General features: G+C 39.0%; 1 protein-coding gene across 1 annotated transcript; it reads left to right on the forward strand.

Moving 5' to 3' along the window:
- Positions 1-233: 233 nt before the first annotated feature.
- On the forward strand, positions 234-19185 carry LOC122646521 (4-hydroxy-tetrahydrodipicolinate reductase 2, chloroplastic-like). The gene is made up of 9 exons (XM_043840094.1): positions 234-252; positions 540-721; positions 5409-5646; positions 7132-7265; positions 7361-7435; positions 11412-11513; positions 18491-18600; positions 18696-18783; positions 18875-19185. Exons 2-9 carry the CDS (start codon positions 551-553, stop codon positions 18941-18943), a joined length of 987 nt encoding a protein of 328 aa, XP_043696029.1. The 5' UTR covers positions 234-252; positions 540-550; the 3' UTR covers positions 18944-19185.
- Positions 19186-19529: the final 344 nt, after the last annotated feature.

The following is a 19529-nucleotide window of genomic DNA, read 5'->3' on the forward strand; positions in this document are numbered from 1 at the left end:
TCATGGAGATGGGGCGGACATTTTGCGTGTCACAGCGCAAATGCCACGTTCAGTTCTTTTTCCAATAAATAGCTAGTCGGATTTTATCCATCGGGTCACTTTGGAGTCTGGTCCGGTCAAACGAATCACACATCTCGGTCTCGGCGTTTAACCATAGTAGCATAGTCTTTCTCCCCCAAGGGCTGAGAACTCAGTTTTTCTTTTGTCTTCTATAGCAACGAAGAGAAAAGTTCTTGAACGTAGGCGCCTGAGGTGAGTTATCTCTGTTCAGAGAAGTGAAAAAATATGTTCTTTTTGTTGTTGGCTGTTCAGGAACTCGGATGTTCTGTTGGTTCTTCAAGTGGGTTTCGTTTTTAACCTGAACCTGCAAGTCGGTTTTGTTTATCTCAAGTAAGATGCTGCATAAGTGAAATGTAGAACCAAGAAATATCATTTCGTCATCATTTTCCCCTTCTGACATCTTAATCATTTAGTACTGTCTTTTTCAATTTGTTGTTTCTTTAATTATCAAATTCCTTATTATGTCATTGCTTTTCCAGCCGTTGGATAAATGGGTTTTGTGCTTAAAGCTCCAACAACCCTATTGCGGCAAGAAAAAATTGTGCGGCTCTGTCAAAGCCAGGGACGGTTTAGTATTAATCTCAGGAAGCGGAGACTGCCACTGCAAATCTGCTCAATGTCGAAGACAGCGCCTGAACAGAATCTTGGGTTTCCAATATTGGTACTGATAGATTAGTGTTTCCGTTCCTTCTAGCAGCATTGATTTATTAACGATACTTTACAGTTTGAAATATAATCTAGTTCCTCGATGCATATTTCTTGATGGTTTTGTTACCTCAAGTTGTTCTTCTTGCATTTGTTGTGAAATGTAAATGATAACGGTGGACTGTTAAAATTTTAATATCCAGCAATGGAAATGATCTAATTTATGTAGAAAGTTCAGAATGTAGTTACACACATGTGACGTACCTATTGATTCTAGTAAGACCTTTCATTGTGGTTGTTAAACTTCTCGATGACATTGTTACATGTACTTCTATTCCGTAGGAAGTTGTTGAGTGTTTCTAATGCGAATTAACAATATTGTAGCTGCTGGTGACCAGAGTCTTAGTAATGAGAGGAACAAATTCATGTGGTTTATCAAAAACAGTCCTGGGAATGAGATATAGAGTATTTAAATTCCATTTGATCTATTGTAGAAAATGATGCTAAAATTAAGCAATATTTCCTTCAGGTCTCATGCTTTTCGGTCAGGGTTATATATCAGTCATATACATAAACTAAGTGTAGCAGAGATGATGATGTTGAGATGGATGTGCAGCAAAACTAGGAAGGATAAAGTAAGGAATGACCATATTAGAGCGAATTTGGGAGTTGCTCGATACAGGATAAACTCGGTGAAAATCGTTTGAGGTGGCATGGCCATGTTCAACGGAGGCCTTGGGATGCATCAGTACGGAGGAGTGATTTGATTCAAATTGAAGAATCTAAAAGAGCTAGGGGCAGGCCTAAAATGACCATAGGAGAAGTTGTGAGGAAAGACATGCATAATTTAGGCTTTGTCTCAAGTATGACATCAGATAGAGGTGATTGGAGGGCAAGGATCCATATAGCTGACCCCATCTAGGGTAGGTTATTGCTAAGTTGATGTCGATGTTGTTGTGCTCTTTTATTTTTACTATTATTTTTATTATTGTGTCTCTGCAAGGATCCATGTAGCCGACTCCATTTTATTGGGATGAGGCTCAGTTGTTGTTGTTATTGTTGTTATTGTCGTGGGTTCTTCTACCCAATTGAAGGCACATACTCTAACAACCCGGTGTCCCTTACACCAACTATATTTATCGTGAAGCTACTGAAACCATGTTGTGTGGACTCAAATGGTTTGAGCATTTTGGTCAATTGCACTTGAGTTCCTTCAAGACATCAATATTATTTCATCTGCTACTGCTGTGCATAGGTGGTTGTTGAGCTAGTTTTTCCACTTACTAACTTATAAGTTTCATGTTTTCATGTGGTCACTTGTGCTACATAAGTTGTTCTTGAGTGTAGGCGACAAAATAGTAGCTTGTCAATTTTGTTTTAACACAATTTATTGTAAGGCATTGGTGTTCCTTAGGAAATTGACTCGGAAGATATACAGCACGTGAGTTATTGTTTAGTTGGCAATTCTTTCTCCATCTGTTTCTTTTAATTGAAAACTTTTTGGCATTACAGTGTTACTTGTACAAAAATGACTTGTTACTGATATTTTTTATTTCTTACTAACTTATTAAAGATAAAGATGCATCAGTATAAGAATTTACTTTCTTTACAAAATATACAATATCTATCTTTTCATCCCATCCTCTCAAGATAGAAGCCAAATCTTGGTTGAAGGACCCAATAATAGCAGAAACTTTTGTGTATCCCATGATTTATCTTCAAATCTGCATCTAGTCCTCTCTTTCCACAAGCACCATGTAATATATACTACTGAAGGACCAAAGTCCACAGGGTATCTTCTTTAAGACTAGTGATGATCAGGCCAGGATGTGAAATTCATCCTCACTGGTTCCACGCACTTCATCTTAAACAATCGAAGACAATAGGGAAACTTGTTTTTGCAACTTCACATTGCAACAATAGATGAATGGGATCCTCCTTTTTATTTTTGGCAATTGCTACTAACAATAGGGAGATCTCTTCTTTTTAATACATCAACTCTAATCAGTTCGGTTTCTAGTCCAGAATTTTACTCTCTCCCTAGATTTTGTCTCCTAGCTTTTCCTTAATTTAATATTTCAATTGTAACTGCAAAAAGTGATACTGCTGTATAAAAAATTTCATGACTTGTCAAAATGGCTATTTTAATCGTGTATTCATGATCTTCTTTTCTTCTTCTTCTTCCTTTTTTTTTTAATTCCTTCTCCTAGTCTTGGGGATCCTGCTGAAATCTTTCCATGATTCTCTTCCCTCTTTGACAGCATTCACCATATCCTTGCTGCCAACAGTCATAGTGGTGATCACAGACTTCCGAGTGCAGAGATGCACCAGAGAAGTGAATACTAGTTTCTCTCTCTCTCTCAAAGTACAAATAGCACAATTACATTTGTGCATGCGTAGGAAAGATTGGCATAGATGGGTTGAACATGTTGACTGATAGTGCTTTTAGAACTCTAGTTTGTTATGATCTTTATTATCAGATGTAGAGATAAAACTGTTTCCTCATTGCCAGGAGACTGAATGGAGCTGAGGAAAAAAAGAAAAATTTAGCACTCCACGAAACAGGAAGCTTTAAGGTCAGTCTGCACATCATCTGGCAATGAAGGAGGCGATAAATTATAATGTGCAGTTTGGAGGGGAGGCAAATTGACGAGTCCATAATTCCATATGGAAAGCAATATGGAGGGTTAGTTCCACCCAAAACAAAAATCTGTTCTATGGAAGTGCTCTAAAGGGGACCTGGCAGAAAGACAAGCTTGTTAAACAAGGGAAACATGATCTTCCTTATCTTTACTAGCTTTAGATCTGATCCAGAGACAGCAGAATATTCAATTTTCTCTGTTTGATATACTGTTCATTTGAAAAGTTTTGGCTCCAGCTATTCCTTCAAAACAGTGAGTTGTATCTGGTCTTATTTTGATGAGTATTTTTCTAATGAGCTTCAACCGTTGCGTTGCTCTGATCTCCTCCTCGGGTGATCCCTTATTGGGAAATATGGAAATCAAGAAAACAATTCAGTGTTTAGGGCTTGTCATCCTGTTCTCGATTCATTGATTGATTGTGCAGTAAAGCTTTGAAGTGAGTGCTCATACTGAGGGGTGTTGGTCCTTGTGTTGGAAAATCCTCTGAACTATGTTAATCATAAGGTTGACAGTCCCACTTCATCCTGGAATTTTACTCCCCAGGGTTTTCTTAGAGTATATTCAGATGCTGCTATAGGGGAAATATGGAAGAGGTACTGTTAAGCTGCACTGTGAATTCATGAACATAATATGATTCAAGCAGCATCCTCATAAATGAAACTAAAATGTCAACGTCCAACATCTTTTTTTCGAAACAAAAAAAGAAAGACCGTTTTTTCTGCGCACCTGAAAAAAGGCTGCCCTTATTTGATTCCCTTTTGATATGCTTCCAGTCTCATTCAATACTGACAGTTTTCTTTCAATTTCTAGAACATTCTTTGGTGAAAATGAAAGGATTTCGATCAACTAATAGAGTGGTGTATTGCGCAAGTAATCACTGAACGTACATTGCGAATGGACTCATTTGATTGTCAAATGAACAGATATATTATTTGAAGAGGGAGTTTGCTGGTACTAGACAAATTAGGGTGCAAGGAACATCATAGTGGAATAACTAAAACTAGTTGAACTCGGGACTAGGGAGGAACTCAGCTGGTGGACATAAAGCATCATTTATAAGCACATGTTATTCAGTTTTGCCAACAATAGAGATATCAAGTACAAGAAGAGATAGTCAACCATTGCAGTCACTATCAGGGAAGGGGAGGGTAAAGGGAAGGATGATTTGCTTAGGATGGGAATGGGATCTACTCAATTTGGAGGACCACCCCCTTCCCAAACAAAAAAATAATAATAATAAAAATAATAAAATAAAAATAAAATAAAATGGCAAAAAAAATAAGAATAAAATAATAAATAAAAAAAAAAAAATCAAATTTAAAGTTATTGGAGTTTTATATTAGTACTTTCATATTCTGTGTACAATTTGAGAGTTTTAAAATGGGGAGGTTCTGTTAAGAAATCGACTTCTAACAATTTTCAACTAAACAGCTGCAAAGAATATCTCAAGTACATGATACTGTGAAGTTGAAGCATCTGACCTGGGAATCAATTAAATCTTATAAACAGCAGCAGTGGATTGAAGAATGAATAACAGCATATGCAAAATGGCAAGCAGAAAACAAGCAAATAACGCCTGTCCATAATGGGAAACTTCTCTTAGAAAATGGTCTTGACTAGAATACTTCCACATGTGTGCAGGCTTGTGAAGCCTTACAATGTTTATGAAACTAAGGAATAGAATAGAATAATTACTCTTAAATTATGAGTGTTCTGTGTCTTTTCCTAAACTACAGTTTTCCTTTGGAATGGTCTGGTCCTGTTATGTGTCTTGTCCTAAACTATTTGACAACTTCTCCACCTATTATTGTTATATAATTGCTCACACCTGTGCAATGATCTTTCACTGTACTGGGTTGCTTACGGGTTTTGTTTGGTGCAATAATTTATTAGATTGAAATTAACTACTTCTGTCATGATAAAATACTTTTCTATAGACATTCTGTTTTTATGTTGATGTGTTGTCCAGAATAAATGCTGCTAAATTTTCTTTCTTCACATGACACATGGAAGTATGTCACATACATTTCATGGCCTTGTGGTGGTTGTAATTTTCTGTAGGTGAACAGCTGTGGTGGTAAAATGGGGAGGGCTGTCATAGAAGCAGCAGTCTCTGCTGGAATTCAGTTAGTTCCCGTGTCATTCAGCCCTTCAGAAGAGTCTGGTCGAATTGTGCAAGTTGGTGGACAGAGTATTCAGGTTTATGGCCCTTCTGAAAGAGAGGGCATTCTTGCATCAATTTTTGAAAAACACCCAAATCTGATTGTTGTTGACTATACTGTGCCTCATGCTGTTAATGGTAATTTTTCTTTTGAACTTTTATTTAAAGGATTCCTAATTTTGGTAGTGTGGTAGAGGGAGAATGCATGACAATTTTACTTGTGGTGTGTGGCCAACTAGATTGACTCTATAGATACATCTGTTGGGGGTGACTTAGAAATATTGACAGTCCAGGCAGATGACTAGGAAAACATGAGTAGTACACAGTCACTAGTGATAGACTGTGTACTAATGTTTTCCTAGTGGTTGTGTGTTTGATGCAGATTCAAAGTTCAGTCAAAAGTATATACGCAGTCTACCCCAAAAAAGAAGAAGTATATGAATAGGAAAAAGTACCAGTCCCAGAACCAGACCTGAAGTTTTATACGGTTCAGTACTTTGGTCCAAATTTTTGGACCAGCTTTTGCTCCTAGACTGAACCAATGGTTCTGGCTTCTTAGTTCTATCGTGGGGTTTTGTTTTCTGTTGTATTTCTTTTTGTACTTTATTGTTTCTAGAAGGCTGGACAGGTGTCATTAATTCCAACCTCTTAGTTTCTATTATGTTGAGTTATAGAGAGTTTCTATTTTGAGACAACTTGAGTTCTAAGGAACTCCACACATGCGAGATTCCCTATCAAGTTTTATTCTTAACGCTATAAATAAAGAGAAGGGACAGACCTTCTCCCCTCACGATTTTGAAAGACTCATAGCATTATGCTTGTTTTCTTCTGAGAGAAATAGAGAGCTCGATGCAGCAGCAGCCTTAGTGGGATGCCAAGATGTACTGGTGAGATGCTCGTCAAGTTCTAGATGAGAGGCCTAGTTCATATTCTTCTCTTTATCAAGGCCAGTTTTCTGTTGTATACCCTTTCTGTGCATACAGCTTCAGATTCTGTTTTGTTCTTCTGCTTACTAATCTGTTAAGTAACCAGTTTTAGTTCTTTCTTCAGTTTTCAGATCAACTTTCTAGTGCTGACATAGCCTTCACCTCAGTCCATCGATCTCATTTCTGTTGGCACTTTGCTGCCCATCTTTTAGTGCTGTTACAGTAGTACTTCTACCTTAGTTTCTATTTTTATAAGCTTCTAATTGCTGAAGTTTACTTGCTATTTTCTGTTCTCATTAGTTCTTAAATACAATCCTTGTTTCTAATTTGTTTTGACTTACTATTCTTGATTCTACTTGCTATTTTCTATTACTTGCTAAATCTGCTTGCAATTTAAGGATTTTGCTATTTTTGTGACTCCTTGATATTTTAAGATTTGACCATTGGATTCTCACCAAAGTTGAAAGAGTCCATATTCACCTGTAATACACCATTCGATTAGGGTTTGGACTAGATCTGATCACTTGTAACTTGGCTGTCGAATTTTCCAGTCTGAACCATTCCTCTTTGACTGCGGTTCTAGATTCTCTCTTCTTTCTTTTTTTCCCTGATCCCTAACCCCTAGGTGATTGAAAAGTCATTTATATTTTTATTCTTTATTTACTTGCTTTCTTTTATTTTTGTCTTTGATATGCAGATAACGCAGAGATATATTGCAAAGTTGGTGTTCCTTTTGTGATGGGAACTACTGGTGGAGACAGGGAGAGACTATATAAGACTGTTAAAGACTCAAAAGTTTATGCAGTGATTTCTCCACAAATGGGAAAACAGGTGCTTAAAACCCTTCGTTTGGTTTAGTTAAGAAAGAATTCATTTGACTATATTTCTCATTTCCTGATGAAATCTGCTTTGGTTGGTTTTCATAGGTTGTTGCATTTCTTGCAGCCATGGAGATTATGGCTGACCAGTTTCCTGGAGCTTTCTCAGGCTATAGTCTACAGGTAATAATATTGTTCATGAATTAGTTCTCCACACCTTAGAGTATTCCATTGTATGGATAGAGCTTCACAGTTTTTCCAGAGTAGAAGTCCTGGACCACCCGCAAAAAAAAGTAAATAAGTATTAGTGCATAGTACCATTTCTATTGCTAGAAAGCCTCAATCAAAGTCCTATAATTTCAGTGACCAGAGTTATTTTCTTTATCTTTAATTATCAAGAAGAATGTGAAATAAATTTAAAATTATGGGTTATGAATGTCAGAATTTTGTTGGAGTAAGTCAATAAACCTACACAAAATTAGGAGAAACTCTTAAAGGACTCAAATTTTCTGAAGCTGGAATTCTTAAAAGAGATTGACCTCTTGAGAGAAGGAATCAGTAATGGGTCATGTTAAAAAGAAGATAGAAGTTCAAACAGAATTTTTAAGTATGAAGGAGACAACCTCTCCTAGAATATTGTGGTCCAGGCTGCAAAATTGGCTTCTGAAAATTCTTCATAATTGCAGCAGAAGAGTAATTAGTCTTAGCTCTATCATTCAGGAAGGCAGTGATGCAGCCAGGCCAAGCAGCACCTAATATAGGTGGAAATATTAGGACTGCAGTAGATGGGTAGGGTGTTTGGATGGTAATATGGGGTTTATAAGTGGGTGGAATATGAATGGGAGGAGTCCAGCTCCTTGGACAGGCCTTGGTTCAAGGTCTGGTCCAATATTGTTGAAGGAATAGGCACCTTCAAGTACTAAGATTAGCAGTAGCAACATGAGAGAAATCCTTCATTCAACTTGCTCCAAATGTTTACAGGCAGTCCATTTTATAGAGTGGTTGGGAGGATTCTAGACTCTCATTGGGACTTTATTATTCTAGGGTGAATTTATGGGAAAAACTTAAATGGGAGAATACATGACAATTTTGCCTTAAATGACTTCATCCATCTTTAATAATTCTAAGCAAAGTTGAATATGATGCAACAAGTATAACTCATGAATGCAGTTTAATTCCTGTATTACTATATAGGAATGATATGCCATACAATGGCATGGTCCTGATCTTAAACCAGAAGGGGTGCCAATCTAAACCTTTAATAATACCTTTGTCACAACAAACTGAAACCCAACTAAAAATGTAACCTCATTAACCTTTCTCACCACAAGATTCCTATTTAATGGAAACCCCACAGGATCTCCTCTCAGATACTCATGAATACCGCAAGTATCATCTCTCTTTGGTGGCTCTTGGTATTCGTAGGAGGCTCTGAGTTGAAATTTAGTTCGAAGTGCTTGGTTAGTGCAATAGGAGAATTTGTTTGATAATTCGATTTTAGTTTTGATAATCGAGTGGGTTATTTTATGGAGGTGGGCTATGAACGGCAGTAACCAACCCCCCCCCCCCCCTCCCCTACCAAAAAAAAAAAAGAAGGGATGCTGTGAAGGGGAAGGGGATTAGCTGGAGGAAGCATACAGCATGAATATTAAGGAGGGGGAGAGGTGGTCAGAGACTCAGAATATCATTCCAAAGGAGGCTAGAGGTGTAATTTCACACTAATATTTAATTCCATCTCTTGTAATATTCTGGTAGGAAGTTAATGTCATTTTAGAAACATAGAATGGGTTATTTCTATTTTCTGTAGAACTAAAAAAAATGCTAATGATAAATTTTAGGCTAACTACTCTTCTATGGGAAAAGTTATATTTTCCCATTCCATAAAAATAAGGTGAAATAATGGTGTAGGTGCCATGATCTCTTTGGTTTTATATATGATAAAAGAGTCGCTTTAGTCTAAGAATGGTTATTCACAGTTGAATTAATATTAGTATCTTGATAACCATATTTGATGCATTACTATCTTCTGGTGATGCATGTCAAGTGCAATTTCATAAATCATCTATGTGGGTGTTCCATAAAAAAGACCCTTGTTCTATATATGTTATATTTTCCCATTCCAGAACATAAGATAACCTCCCCCGCTCTTGTGTGTAAAATGATGGTTTAGTGTCTCGTTGTCTGACTTTTCAAATTGGACTGTGAGTCAGTGTCTAGCATTGGGACAAGGGGGTGTCAATTGGAACCTTGGTTTTAGGAGACAGCTCAGAGACAGAGAGCTAGATTTGGTTCAAAGCCTTTGATTGTCTCTACAGGATGTTTTTGTTTCTCAAGACAATATGGGCTTGCATGATAACACTTTTATTTTAAAAAAACGCGTTTATTATGCACAATAATTTTGTTTCTGGAACTTTGATAAGTTTTCAAAATGCCATTGAATGCCAAAAAATTTGGTGGAGTTGGTGGTGGTGGAGGAGGTGGTGATGATAACGGTGGTGGTGGCGGTGGTGCAGTGGTGGAGGTAGTGGTGGTGGCAATGGTGGGGGTGGCGATGGCAGTGGTGGTTGAGGAGGAGGTGGCAGTGGTGGTGTAATCTCACGGAGATGAGAGTTGGGGAGATAGGTCGAACACCCCCATCCCTTTATTTCTCCTTTTTATTTCTGTAATAGAGGAGTTCCAAATTGGAGCTTCTGCTACTTTTTTGTTCCGGTTCATTCCAGGGAACAAAAAAATGAACCGGTGTTAACGAACAGATTTCTACTCTTTCAGGGAAATAGAGAAACAAAAGTGTTATCATGCGGGCCCTATGTAATCTAAATTCCAATGTTTTGTTCTCCGCAAAGTCTTGTCTATAGCCCTTTACCATCTTTGTCTTGAGGATCCAGAGCGCCCTCATGCCCATGCCTCATAAAATTCTATGGAGAATCTCATGTCCCTCTGGAATGTAGTCTTACATTGGGAGATTTCCCACAAAAAAACTTACTAACCATGATTATTTTCCTGTTGAGAAGAGGAGGTTGCTGCCTTTCTCCTTCCATGTTTTATGTGCAAGGATTATTGGGAATCATTGATCACCCATCCTTCAGTGTCCCTTTGCCAAGAGAATATGGTTCCATTTCCATTCAGTGTTTCATCTGGAATGACCCTTCCCCAATGACTAATGGGGTTTTGGCATTTGGTCTTGTTTGGAGCAAGGGGATATTCCCCTTAGAGCTACTCTTTCAGCAGTTCTATGGTGCATCTGGGAGGAAAGGAATACAAGACTGTTCATACATGAGTTCTTTTCCGAAGCTGTGGTTATAGAGAAGGTGAAAGTGACGGTTGCTCATTGGGAAATGGTGGATCAGTTGTTTAGGGATGTCTCATCCACCTTCCTCTTTACGGACTGGGAAAATATATTCAGCTTCAGGATTCCGAGGATGAGACGGTCTCTTGAGAAGCTTCATTCTTTAGCATTGTAAGATTGACCTTGGATGGTTGATCTATGATCTATGGGCAATCTGAGGCCCTCAGGAGTGTTGGCCTTAGGGTTATCATGAGATCATCTTCAGGTGATGTACTAGAAGCATATTCTGGGCATATTGGCGAGAGGACCTCCCATTAGAGCTGAACTTCTCTCTCTAAATGATTTTGGATCTTGCTCATAGAAGGCTTTGAAGGCGTTATAGTTTGGGTATTGTGCAACCATTATAACTTGGGCATCATCCAAAGTTCAGGGACCATTGACGTTTGGTCATATTACAAGGCATTAAAATCCTTGGTTTCTCAAATGAACTGCTCAGCCAATACTGTGGCAGATCCTGCTTAACAAGGAGTTAGAAGACTTGCATGGTTCTTGGGGAAACTCTCTTCCATAATCGGAGAAAGGGGATCTGGGTTTTTTTTTTTGTTACTGTTGCAAGTCTTTATTTTTATCTTTGGGGTTCTTTGTAATTGTTGAAAATGTCGTAGTCATAGTGGTCAATGTGTTATGACTTTGTACCGTTGTATCTGTTATGCTTTCAATATATGGTATTGTCATTGCTTATAAAAAAGTAATATAGCCGATGGTCTCTTGGTTTTATACATGATCAAAAGGGTCGCATTAGTCTAATGGTTATTCTCAGTTGAATTGTTATTGGTATCTTGATAACCATATTTGATGTTTTACTATCTTCAGGTGATAGAGTCTCATCAGGCAAGCAAATTGGATACGTCTGGAACAGCCAAGGCTGTCATCTCATGCTTTCAGAAACTTGGTGTCTCTTTTGATATTGATCAGGTGTGTTAATTACATTGCGACCAATCTTTTTGCTTTGAGGAATGAGGAGTAGGACTTTCTAAATCAAATATGATAGAATTTGGTTATTACCTTTCAATTCATTTATTTTGGTTGGATATAGCTATTGTTAACTTGGAACACACATATTGTTGATGTGTACATTTATGTTGCCCTTACTTAACAGTTCGAGCTTTTAGGTTAAGCGGTAACGCACAAGGTATCACTCCAGGGAGGTTGAGTTTTTGACTCCTAGGAAGTGCAACTTGGTATCCCGACACTTCTTCCCCCTCGGTGCCATGGGAAGTGTTTCTGCGTGAATGCATGTCACGTGCAAGGACCGTGTGTATACAGGCCTGCACGTGTGCGGGGGGGTGGTGTGTGTGTGTGTTGATGTATATGTTTACGTTGCCCTTAGTTAACAGTTCGAGCTTTTAGGCCTAAGTGGTAATGCACACATATCATGCATGCACGATTGGCTAGCTTCTGGTAATTTGTTTTATGTGAAGATGATGCTGCAGCTAAGAAATCTAAGGCAAGAAAACCCTAGCATGGGGTCTGTTTCTAGAAGACCTTTTTCTGTCATCTAATTCCAGTAACCAGCTGTCCCTTTTTTTTTCTTTTTTTTTTTGTAGTTTATAATTTTGATCTGTTTTTGAGTCTTTAGCATTAGTTTCTGTTTTGTTGCTACAATGCAGTTCTAGAAGCTTCCCAGCTGAGTTTCTATTTTGTGCATTTTTTCTTGTCTTCAAAAAAGAGCATCCCAGTGCATGAGGCTCCCGCTACTGTAGGGTCTGGGAGGGGCAAATGTACTCAGCCTTTTATTTTTCTTCAAGTAGTTTCTAATTTCAGAATTTAGAAACTGGTTTCGCAACACAGCCTAGGCTGAAGCCCCAGTATATAAGTAAGGGTTGATGTAAGCTATTGAGATTCAATTTTTCAATGAATAGAAAGCTGTATCTGTTTAATATACTCATACTGTGTGGATTCATGGTCTGATTTTTGAGGTGGATTCTGCAAGTGGTTGGTAGGGGCCATTGCTTAGAGCATTGGTGAATGATTTGGGCTGCCAGGGCAAATACCTGGGTTCGAGTCTTGAGGGTGGCCACTTTGCGCAAAAATACCAAAGGTTAGGAGCTAGGATCAACTCCAAACTCACCTCTCCCAGGATGCTGCATAGGTGGGACCAAAACTGGGTAATGGTCCTTTATTCTTCAAGGGGTTGGGTGGAAATCCTAAACCAGTATCGTCGGTGGATCCCCATTTTCTTCTACTTCTTTTCTGGTTTTTCTTTTATCAGTGTATTGCAGTTTTAGTATCCAACCAAGACAGACAGAAAGTTTCAGTCTTCTTTATCTGATATAGATCAATTTTACATACATCCAATGCTCTGTTTTTGGAACTTAATTTGGCTATTTTGAGTCCTAATATCTTCGAGGTTATTATTTGTTTTGATTTCATATTTTAGTGTTAAGCTGCCTATATTGATATCTTTCAATTCAGTCCATAAAACTCTAGTTTTATACTCTCTGTGATCTGCTTATGGACCCCTACCCTGTTTCAGTTTGAACTCATATGTGACTCAATTTGTACCCTTCTATTGACCTGAGAAATCTGTCATTCTATAGCCATCAAAAGTGATGTTCCTAGGTTGACACTGAGAGAGAGGGGGTGGGGGTGGGGGTGGGGGTGGGGTGGGGAACAGTGTCTCCAAAAAATGTTTCCAACCAGTAACCACTGATCCTGACTATCTCACTACGTGCACTCCCTACTACCTCACTTGGACTGGCTCGGGTGATCCCAACTTTACCAGTATCCACACAGTCGTACACTTATCTGCCTCACTACCACAAAATGGCTAGGGCTACCAGACAAGGCATACCCATCCTGCACACATCCACAACACTTCTATGTCCACAATGACACAATACAATTTTTATGTGGTTTGGCAGACTGCCTACATCCACAGAGCAATACCCTAACCAGGTTCTCGTGTATTACCCAATACACTACTCAAGTTTGACTGCTACTACAGTCCAGAAGCAACAACACCTATTTCAATATGAGTCACCACTCAGACAAGGGCTGCAACCCCAATCCTGTCAAGCCCCAACTTGACATGTGACAATGTATATCAAAGTAAATACAAATGCCTCCTTTTACAATACAGTGCCTTAGGTTCTTCAACAGAACTACAACCTAGGTCATACAAATGGATTTGTAGAAGAATGATTACCTCCCCAGAGTAATCACAACAAAGGTGGCATGCCTGTGTTTCCCAAATAGCTCAATGGAATCTTCAACTGACTCCTTGCATAGGGAGACTTGAGTTTTCAAGTGCACAGGTACATGGGACTTTTTACTACCTTTCTCTCTCTTCCTTTACTTTCAAAAACACCTTTGCCTTCAATGAAGCTCAACAACCATAAACTCCTCTTCAATGGAGTCTTTTACAAGATCAAGATGATGGATAGAAGAGATTTAATGCAACATGTCAATTCCCATAAGCCTTCTTAATGTTTTTCTTGAAAAACTCAGGCTTAACTTCTCCAAGAATTCCTTTCGTTGCTTAGATCAATTCTACATGGAATGTGGAGCAAGCAACAAAAACTTACTCAAATCCGAGTTCAGATGGCCATGATATGGCCAGTCAAAGTTGAACCCTTGGATTTGACTAGGGGGAGGGCTTGGATGCCCTTCAGATGAAATTTTGATCAGGTCATGGCGACGTGACGAAGCGTGGGGACATGACTTGGCGGATTGAACCATAGTTGTCATGGCGTCACCATGGCGCTGGGAGAGGTGGCATATCGAGCTACGCCATGGTGGATGTAAATATATCGTTCGATATGGCTTCCATGGCGTCGCCATGGACGCCATACCACGATATGTTGGCATATCGGTCGATATTTGTACATATAAAAGTTAGATTTAAATTTTATTTTTTTTTAAACCATTTAATAGCTTAGATGCTTTTTTATTAATGTCTATTGGAGGTGTAACTTAAAAGTATACACCTGCAATACACATTATCAATTTATCAACAATAAACATATTACCCTAATAATTTGGGGGAAATAGAAATCGCAAAAGGCTAAACGCCTAAACAGTTCGAGACTTCAAGGTTCTCCTCAGAGAGTCGAGACAGAGGAAGTGAGGAAGAGTTCATGAGAGTTGAGACGAGATTCCGGCAAGCTTCCTGCAACTCTCAGCCGCAGTTCTTCACTCCTTCGAAGTAACGAACATCTCCAGCAAGTCAGCAACCTCCAGGACTCCATTCCGGTAAGTTTTTATTATTTTGTAATTTGTATTTTTGTTTAAATTGGTTCTTCTTCCTCCTCCCAGTCCTCTGCAACTCGATTTTTGAGTTCAGTTCTTCTCCTCCCAGCAGTCCTCTTCTTCTTCTAATCTTAACTTCTTCTTCTTCAGTTCTTCTCCTCCCAGCCAGTAGTAGTAGTATCGTTTTTTTTTTTTTTTTTTTTTTTTTCCCTTCTTGTCTTGCACAGCCACACATACGCAGTTACAGTGTTACACACAGAGACAGGGAGAGAGTTGAGAGACAAGGGGGGGGGGGTAGTAGTCCTCTCGGTTTTTTTATTTTTATTTTTCTCTTTTCTTCTTCGCAAGTCGCAACTACTTGTACAGTGGGAGATAGTCGAGAGAGAGGGGGGCCTCTTGGTTTTTTTTTTTCTCTTCTTCGCAACCTCTTTGTTCAGTCTCTGTGAACAGGGACTCAGGGAGATAGTCGAGACTCGAGAGACAGAGGAGAGCCTCTCGGTTTTTTTTTTTTTTCTTTTTTTTTTCTTCTTCGCAACTGCTTGTACAGGGAGATAGTCGAGAGACAGAGGGGGGGGGGGAGGGATTTATTCCAGTTACAGCCACAGTACTCTGTTTTTTTTTCTTTTTTCTTCTTCTTGCCTTGCAGTTGCAGGCTTGCTTACAGCAGACCTCTCAGTTTTTTTTTTTTCCTTTTTTCTTCTTGTTGCCTTGCACTTGCAGCCTTGCAGGCTTGCACACAACCTCTCGGTTTTGAGCTTTTCCGCTTCTTGCCTTGCAGTTGCAGGCTTCCACATAGATAGAGAATGAGAGGTGTTTTATTTTTTTCTTCTTCTTGCCCTGCACACAGCCACACACAACAGCAGCACATATTCAACTCCATTAGTCCATAATTCAGTTTTTTTTTTTCCCCCCCTTCAACTTAATGTTATAGCAGAAAAACCAGTACTTTGATAGTTTGATTTTGTGTTTTAGTTCAGCCTAAAAACCAGTTTAATTGTTATTTTTGTTTTGTGACTTTTGTCGTCTCTTTCATAGTTGAACTAATGGATGGTTCTACACAAATTAGTAGTGGGGGTGAAAATATTGTAAGTACTTGAGCTACTCCAGGATATGATCCAAGCAAAGACCCAGTGGCATAGTATATTAGTAGTAGTGTAGTACACTTTCATGTTGATTTTAGATGTTATAGGACATATATTATAACATACTCAATGACATTAAAAATAGAGAAAATAAAAAATTAAACATGGTCGACATGCTCGCCATGGCGGGCGACATGTCGATATATCGACGTGACACCCTTCCACCCACTTGGATCGCCGTGATGCCGTGACAACATTGGATTGAACCATAGCCGTTCGATCGTCTGTTCAAAACGCAGGTGCGATACACACTCTTCGATCGTGGTAGGTAGGTTGATAGGAATCCGCAAATGCGGGGCGGCTCTGGACCACAGAAATAGAATCTTTTGCGAGCATTGCATAGACGCGCTGAACACAAGATCAAACTCTTGGAAAAAGGTAGTGTGCCCATCGTTTAGAGTATTGACCGATGCGATACGATACGGACCGATACATATCGGTATCAATAGACCGATACCGATACGTCTCTTTTAAAAAAAAAAATGGGCTGCCTCGATCGAATTGTATAAAAATGTATTGGCCGATACGGTCCGATACAATACGATATGACCAATACGTATCGATACCATCGATATGTCCAGTAAAGAGTTTTGTGGGTGGTTTAATACGTATCGATACATATTGTCCGATACGACTCGATACATACTGATACAATCGATACATTCCATAAAAAAGGCGATTTTCACTCACAGACTCGATACAACTCCTATTCTAATGAAAAAATGAAGGAAAACTCTCAACCAAGAGTCTAAAATCTTGCATTTAATCTTGGTTTTTCACACTTTTAGATTAAAAAACGAATCAAGGAGTGCTACAACATCATCCTTTGCATCATCCAATACTCTTCATGGCCATAGACAATTACAACATGCAAGAAACCTCGTCTTTTATAACAATTTCAACTTAATGCACTTGTTTGGCATTTTAGTGTTTATGCATGACACTTGTTATATAGTGCTTATTTATATTGTTTTTTGTTCCAAAAGTGTATTTCCATGTGTATCTTGACCATTTCTATGCGTATCTGTATTGTTCGATACGTATCTCCTATACGATATGTCTCTTAAAATCACCCGACCGATTTGATACCCGATATCGATACTTTAAACCTTGAGTGTGCCACGTTTCGAATGCATAGTGAGTCTCTGAGCGTGCATGGATTAGTGGCCAAAGAAAGAGAATCTCGCTGCAGTTGTATTTGGGTGTGCGATCCAACGAATCAAATAACGGAAAGTGGTGCTACTGTGTAGTGCAAAGCATGATTTTTCCCTGTTTTCGACCACTGGGAGGATGTGCGACAGAATCAACTGCGCTGGTGTGTCAGTGCCTTCGAGATGGCCTAACGATTGAGATCCTTCACTTCAGGCCCGATCTGACGGTCCAGGCCTTTCTGGAACCGTTACACATTAAGTCATTCACATGTTCAGGTTCTAACTTATCGTGAGCAAACACAAATTGGTCTTTTTTCAAACCAATCGTCGAGTACTTTGTGGACATGGCTGTACTTGGCCATTTTCCGACCTACAGCTACCATGCTGCCTTAGGCTCGTGGCCTGCCTTCATGCACGTATGGGTTAGCCAGTGACCTGGAGCCACATGGGCTGGCTCGTGCTGCGTGTGCGGGTGAGTCTGGCATGCTTGTGCGTCTGTTGCGGGCATGGCCGCATGTGGCTCTTGCCATGTGCAAGCGTGGCTGCATGCTGGCCCTGGCCCCTGTGCCACATCACCAAAGATGCTGCCATATCAGCACTTGATTTTGACCATTCCACATATGCAGGATTCAACAGTGGGGCCCACTCCACCATGAGCATGATGTCACATACATCATAGCATGCACGCATCATGCATGTCTATTATCTCATACATGTACATCCCTCTTGCATGACCATGTCGCCCACATGCCATTGCATGCCATGCCATACACTAATGCTGCCACACACTAAGAACTAAGCTTGGGATCACTGCAAATTGACTGCCACTGCCAACTCAACACTGCCAGTTGGCCGACAGAAAGACCTGATCACAGGGGTCACTCGATCCAAGTTTCAGGCCAGTTCTGGAGTTATAAAATATTTTCTATTCTTCCTGTTGCTGAACTATCGATTCCTCTTATCTCTGTTCCAATCAGTCCCTGTTATCAGTGTTTCTTCATGTCTAGTTAGCCTGTTCTGTCCCTTAGAAGTCCTTTGCAGATTCTGCTCTGATCTGATTTAGGGTTAGGGTTTCAGACCTTGCACCAGAAGATTTACAGGCTATAAATATTTTTAGGGGCAGTTCAACCACCTGTGCTATTTCAAATCATGTTTCATTTTTGTTTTTCTTTTCGTCTCTCTCTCTCTCTCTCTCTCTGAAAATAATGGGCAGTCTTCTCTCTCACTTCGTCTTGGCATATTTGACAGATTAGATTGGTTGACAGAAAAGCTGTGTCTTTAACTTTTAGAGTAGCTTATGCATAGTAAACTGTATCATGGTAATTTATCAATGTATTACTAATCATTAGGTGGACCTTAATGCTTTCACACCCGCAATTGATCTCTGTATGACTTTTCCCTTTGGTAGATAAAACAAATTCGTGACCCCAAACAACAGCTTGAGATGGTGGGCGTTCCAGAGGAGTACTTATCTGGCCATGCATTCCATATTTATAATCTCACATCACCTGATAAGACGTAATTTCTCTATCCTGATTTCTTTTTGGTGATTTCTAGCTTTCAACATATTCATTTAGTCTTTGAATCTAATAAGTATCAAATAACTTTTGCAGAGTTTCATTCGAGTTTCAGCATAATGTATGTGGTAGGTCAATATATGCAGAGGGCAGTGTTGATGCTGCCATTTTCCTCGCTAAGAAGGTGCCAACTGCTCCTTTTCCTCCATTCTTGATGGTTACATGAATTTATTTTGCTTGGTACAATTCAACCATAAATTTATGCAATGATGCAGGTTAGGTCCAAGGCAGAGAAGTGCATCTACAATATGATTGATGTTTTACGTGAGGGTAACATGCGGTGATAGATTGTTGCATGCCAGTTACTTTTTATAGTAATTTATAGCTGTGGTGACATCCTGATCTTTTTCTTTTAAGTTTTCTTTTAAATTTTTTTTTTTTGGGCCGAGATATGTTGCGGTTAGGTTATTAAGGGTTTGAGCTCGTATATAGAGATTGCAATTGTGAAGCAATTGATGTTGCATTTGGCAAATTTTGGAGTAAATAATAATCTCTCTTGATATTTGAAAATGTCCCATTTGTTGTACCCTTCCAAATTGCAAAGTTTTTCATTTTTTTTAAAAAAAAGCAAAGAGTAAATAGATCTCATTATTTCATTCTGACTGTTCAATGTGTAAGGAAATTCTTATGCTAGATGGTGCTTCTGTGACATCATCATCGTTTGTTACTTACTTGGTGAGTGTTACTTCTGTCAAAACCCTAAAATATACTCTGATGGAAAGACCTTAGTGGCAACATTAGGTTATTCTGCATGAAAAATGTGATGACTTCCTGACCATGTTGGTTATAAAGTCATATTTCCAGACGATTTCTCTATTGATTGTTCTGGCCTTCAATAAGGGTTAAGCTAACTTAACAATATGCTCTGAG

Source organism: Telopea speciosissima, chromosome 11 (genome assembly GCF_018873765.1).
Source record: "Telopea speciosissima isolate NSW1024214 ecotype Mountain lineage chromosome 11, Tspe_v1, whole genome shotgun sequence".
Lineage (NCBI taxonomy): Eukaryota > Viridiplantae > Streptophyta > Magnoliopsida > Proteales > Proteaceae > Telopea > Telopea speciosissima.